This window comes from Humulus lupulus, chromosome 3 (assembly GCF_963169125.1).
Source record: "Humulus lupulus chromosome 3, drHumLupu1.1, whole genome shotgun sequence".
NCBI classification, from domain to species: Eukaryota; Viridiplantae; Streptophyta; class Magnoliopsida; order Rosales; family Cannabaceae; genus Humulus; species Humulus lupulus.
Window position 1 is genome coordinate 23,828,265 of NC_084795.1, and position 4,654 is coordinate 23,832,918.

Sequence of the window (4,654 nt, forward strand, 5' to 3'; positions counted from 1 at the left end):
TCCAAAAAGCCTTGTCCTTTTCTTCACTATAAATCATACATTCTATTTGTATCTTTCTTTCTTTCGTTCTTCTACAAAACAAACCCATCTTCATCTTTCTCTCTCTAATTGAGCTTCATATGTGACTCTCTCTCCTCCCTCCATACTCCTTATCCCTTCATCTCAACATGGTCTCTAATGGGTCTTCTTTAACTTTCCTTGCAATCCTCAAAAGTCTCAGCTTTATGCCTTGATTCCCATATTCTTCATCTTTTTTAGCTTTTCCAAGTCTTTCTCAACTGAAAGAATCATATAAGGTTAAGGTTTTCTAAGTAAAATATGCCACCTGATAACTTTCCTCTGAGATGGGAGAGCACCAGAGACCAGTGGTGGTACGCGTCGCCAATTGACTGGGCTGCAGCCAATGGTCTATACGATCTGGTCAGAGAGCTTCTCCATTTGGACACAAACCTTCTCATTAAACTCACCTCTCTTCGCCGGATTAGGCGTCTTGAAACGGTCTGGGACGACGAAGCTCAGTTCGATGATGTCGCCAAATGTCGGTGTCAGGTGGCCAAGAAACTCCTCCTGGCATGTGAAGTAAACGGTGGTCATCATAACACTCTTATAAGGGCTGGCTATGGTGGATGGCTACTCTACACTGCAGCCTCAGCTGGTGATGTGGGGTTCGTTAAAGTGTTGCTAGAAAGAGACCCTCTTCTTGTTTATGGAGAAGGAGAGTATGGTGTTACTGATTTGCTCTACGCTGCAGCTAGGAGTAAGAATTCTAACGTTTTCAAGCTCCTGCTGGATTTTGCTATGTCTCCAAGGTGTTACCTAAAAGGTGGAGGAGAGTTGGAAGAGCAGTTGGGTTGCATAAGTGCTGAGTTTAAGTGGGAAATGAGGAACAGGGCTGTTCATGCTTTGGCTAGAGGAGGGAATTTGGAGATGTTGAGAGAGCTTCTTGGTGATGATTCTGATGTTTTGATTTTTAGAGATGCTCAGGAATATACTATCTTGCATACAGCTTCTGGTAGAGGACAGGTTGAGGTGAGGACTGAGACTCTTAGTTTATTAGTTTCCATATGCTTCATTCATGTTATTTCATTAACTGGCCATTGTATGAGAATGTTCTTGTGGACTTTAACATCATGGTGACAAAGAGTAACTGGGGAAAATAGACTATATTTTGATACCATTTGACTTTTGATAAATTTGTGCAAAATGTCCTCCAAACAATGTGTCGAGTATATTAGACAGGTGCCAAGTGTGTCTAGAAAGCTATGTTATAAAGAATCATCAAAGAAAAACTATTGTGCAAATTAGTTATAAGAAAAAGGCTCTTTTACTAATCATTGTAAATGAATGTTCTTGTGAGACTGTTGCATTACTTTTAACATGATGGTGACAATCTTGTTTGGTCATTAGAGTATTTAGTCATCAAAAAGATTAAGACAAGCCTATGACTTGAGATATTCAGAAGAAACTCGGGCTAATCTATGTAGTTTCTCAATGGAAAATACCTCCATTAGTGTAGTTTTATAATAATTGGAAAACTGTTAACAATAAACAGAACAAGAGAATCTTATAGCTAGAGATGTTTAAGAAGAAACTTAGGCTAATCTTTAGTGTCTTGATGGAAATGGCTTCAAATTATTGCTGGTACTCATCAGTGGGTATCTGTCCATGTTAGTGAGATGGAAACCCTGAGAATGTTTATATTTTAGTTTAGGCGTAATCGGTGAAAATATACCTTTTTTAATGTCACTTTGCAAAATGATGATATTTTTTTTTTGGAATTTGATTGGGTGTCGAGTGTGTCAAAGGTTGTATTATCGTGTGGTGTGCAATTTAAACTTATGGAAACTGGCTGAAATTGTTAACTGACATGTATCAATGCAGGTTGTAAAGAATCTTGTAGAATCCTTTGATATCATCACCACTACAGATAACCAAGGGAACACAGCTTTACATGTGGCTGCTTACAGGGGCTACTTAGCCGTGGTTGAGGTCTTAATTCTTGCATCTCCCTCCTTAACCACTTTGCCAAACTACTATGGAGATACTTTGTTGCATATGGCAGTGGCTGGTTTTCGGGCTCCTGGATTCCGAAGAATTGACAGGCAGTTTGAGCTCATGCAAAAATTGTTGTGTGGTGATATTGTGAATGTAGAGGACATTATCAATGTGAGGAACAACGATGGAAGAACAGCTCTTCACATGGCTGTAAATGAGAACATTCAGAGTAATCTGGTAGAGCTTCTTATGACCGTTCCATCGATTGATCTAAACATCCGAGATGGTGATGGAATGACTCCTTTAGATCTTCTCAAGCAACGGCCACAGTCAGTTTCTTCTGCAATTTTGATCAAGCAGTTGATATCAGCTGGTGGGATCTCAAATTGTCATGACCATAAAGCAAGAAGTGCCCTTGTTTCACATCTGAAAATGCATGGAATTGGAACTAGTCCCGGAACTTCTTTCAGAATACCTGATGCTGAGATATTCTTATACACTGGGATTGAGAATGGTTCTTCTGACGCGAGTTGGGATCAAACAAATGAGCAATTCAACACACGTTCAGGTGAACTTATTAGTAGGCGGTTCGACTTGGCCAACTCATTGAACAACAACAACTATAAGAAGAAGTCTGCTCGTTCTGTATACTCTGCTGCAGGGCGTCTGAAGTTTCTTCTCAGATGGCCTAGAAGGAAGGACAAAAGCTCTGAAGGAGAATTCGACGACGATGATTCTCTGGATTCGTTGAATAGATATAGAGGTTTCGAAGACAAACCTATCCCTCTTAGGCAAATGTATTCGAAATCTTCCTCTCTTCCTAACACCCACAGAAGAACACTTCCAATTGAGAGCTTCCCAAGCCCATCTACCAAGATGAAATATGCTGCTGGTCTAATGCATGGTGTGATCAAGACAATGCCGATGCCATATGTAACTGGCTCAACTCATTCGCCTTCGAGTACTCGCTCTGGCTCCCCCTTGTATTCGCCTGCTTTCATGGATAAACGAAAGTGCCTCAAGGGCATGAACTTGAAGCAAAGCTCCTTGAATAAGAAGTTGATGAATGAGTACTTGAGTTTTGGCGCACAAGGGGTGGTGGAACCTGTGGAAGATACAATGAGCTGCACAGGGCCACCACATGAGAATTATAGGCATTTCAGTTCTCTAGTTGCTTGATTCAATGGAGTTGGTGCTCTTTTCTCGTCTTATTATATTGGTTTTTTTTTAGACTGCATTAAATTATTTAATAAGTTTTGTTTGTAGGTTATTTATACCAATTACCAGGTCTAGTAATGGACCCGAAAATAAAATGTTCATTGGAAATAATATGAATTGAAAGTTTTTCTGTAAATAATAATATGTATTGATAATAATGATGATATGTCTTTAGATATAGTGAACACATTTTCCTTTTCCTTTTCTTTTATTAGAGAAAGTGTGCAGTTATAATCTATAAACAACTTTTTTTTTTCTTTTCTTTCATATTTACAAAATTTTCTTATGTAAAATTATAAATTGATATTAATTCATTTTTTTCGTGTAAGGTTAAACTATCTATAAAAGCACTCCCAATGAATGTTTTACTTCATTCTTTAAAATATCTTCCTAAAACTTAATTTTTTTCTATTTTACCTCTAAGCTTTACATTATAACATACATCAGTTTCTTTATATATTTCTCAATATTATTTAAATATTACATCTTTAAACATATTTTATTAATTAAAGTAAAATAAAATAATTGAAAAAGAAAAAAGAAATAATAAATAATAAATATATATACTAAATGGGAGAGAGAAAGCTTATAAAGAAAAATAATAATATTAAAATATTATATAAAGAATATGTAAATGTTATGTAAATGTAAATATGGATTAATTGGAGTTTGTGCATAACTATTATAAATATATGTATAAAAGATGTTTTTGTGAGTTTTAGCTAAACATTATAAAGAAAGTGTATTACAAAATACACCACCAAAATATATTTTTTTATAATTTACCTCAAAATTTTACATTATATCATACATCAGCTTCTCTATTTTTTCTCTACATCATTTAAATATTATATTTTAAAAAAATATTTTATTCATTTTAAGAAATAAAATAATTAAATATAATAGTATCACACTCATATATATACAAAAATAAAAAAATATTTATAGCTTGAGAATAGTGCTTCACTACATATAGAGAAATACTATTCATTTAGGTAAAAAAAAATATAACTTTACATCACCCATTGGAATACTATTTAACAATTTTTTCTCTATATTATATTTAGACATTTTAACTCTTCCATTGGGAGTGCTCTAAAGCTTTATTTTTAGCGCACTTTTCAAAATATGCCATTTGAAAAAAATAAAATTGTTTCTCATATATCTCTTCTATATAATAAGTGTGTAGATAATGGAAATTTTTGTTTTTAACAGATTTTTTATTTTTATCCGTTAACTTTAACGAATATTCTTATATTTAACAAAATATTCTTATATTTAAAGGTGGTTGTAAACATGACTTAAACTTAAATAAATAATTAAACAAATTAAAAGAAGATATTTTTGATATATTTTACAATGATAATTATTTAAAAATAATAAAATCATATATTTTATAACTTAAATAAAATTTAATTGAACTTTAACTTAATGTTATATT

General features: G+C 33.9%; 1 protein-coding gene across 1 annotated transcript; it reads left to right on the forward strand.

Moving 5' to 3' along the window:
• Positions 1 to 3,391, forward strand: LOC133822326 (uncharacterized). The gene is made up of 2 exons (XM_062254610.1): positions 1 to 1,029; positions 1,882 to 3,391. The coding sequence occupies exons 1-2, from the start codon at positions 319 to 321 to the stop codon at positions 3,172 to 3,174; spliced, it is 2,004 nt and encodes a 667-aa protein (XP_062110594.1). The 5' UTR covers positions 1 to 318; the 3' UTR covers positions 3,175 to 3,391.
• The last annotated feature ends 1,263 nt before the right edge of the window (positions 3,392 to 4,654 follow it).

Excerpts from the sequence above, each read along its gene's own strand:
- LOC133822326 (XM_062254610.1), top strand. The coding sequence starts at position 319 with ATGCCACCTGATAACTTTCCTCTGAGATGGGAGAGCACCAGAGACCAG. Across the intron at positions 1,030-1,881 it reads CTGGTAGAGGACAGGTTGAG|GTTGTAAAGAATCTTGTAGA; the intron begins GTGAGGACTGAG and ends GTATCAATGCAG.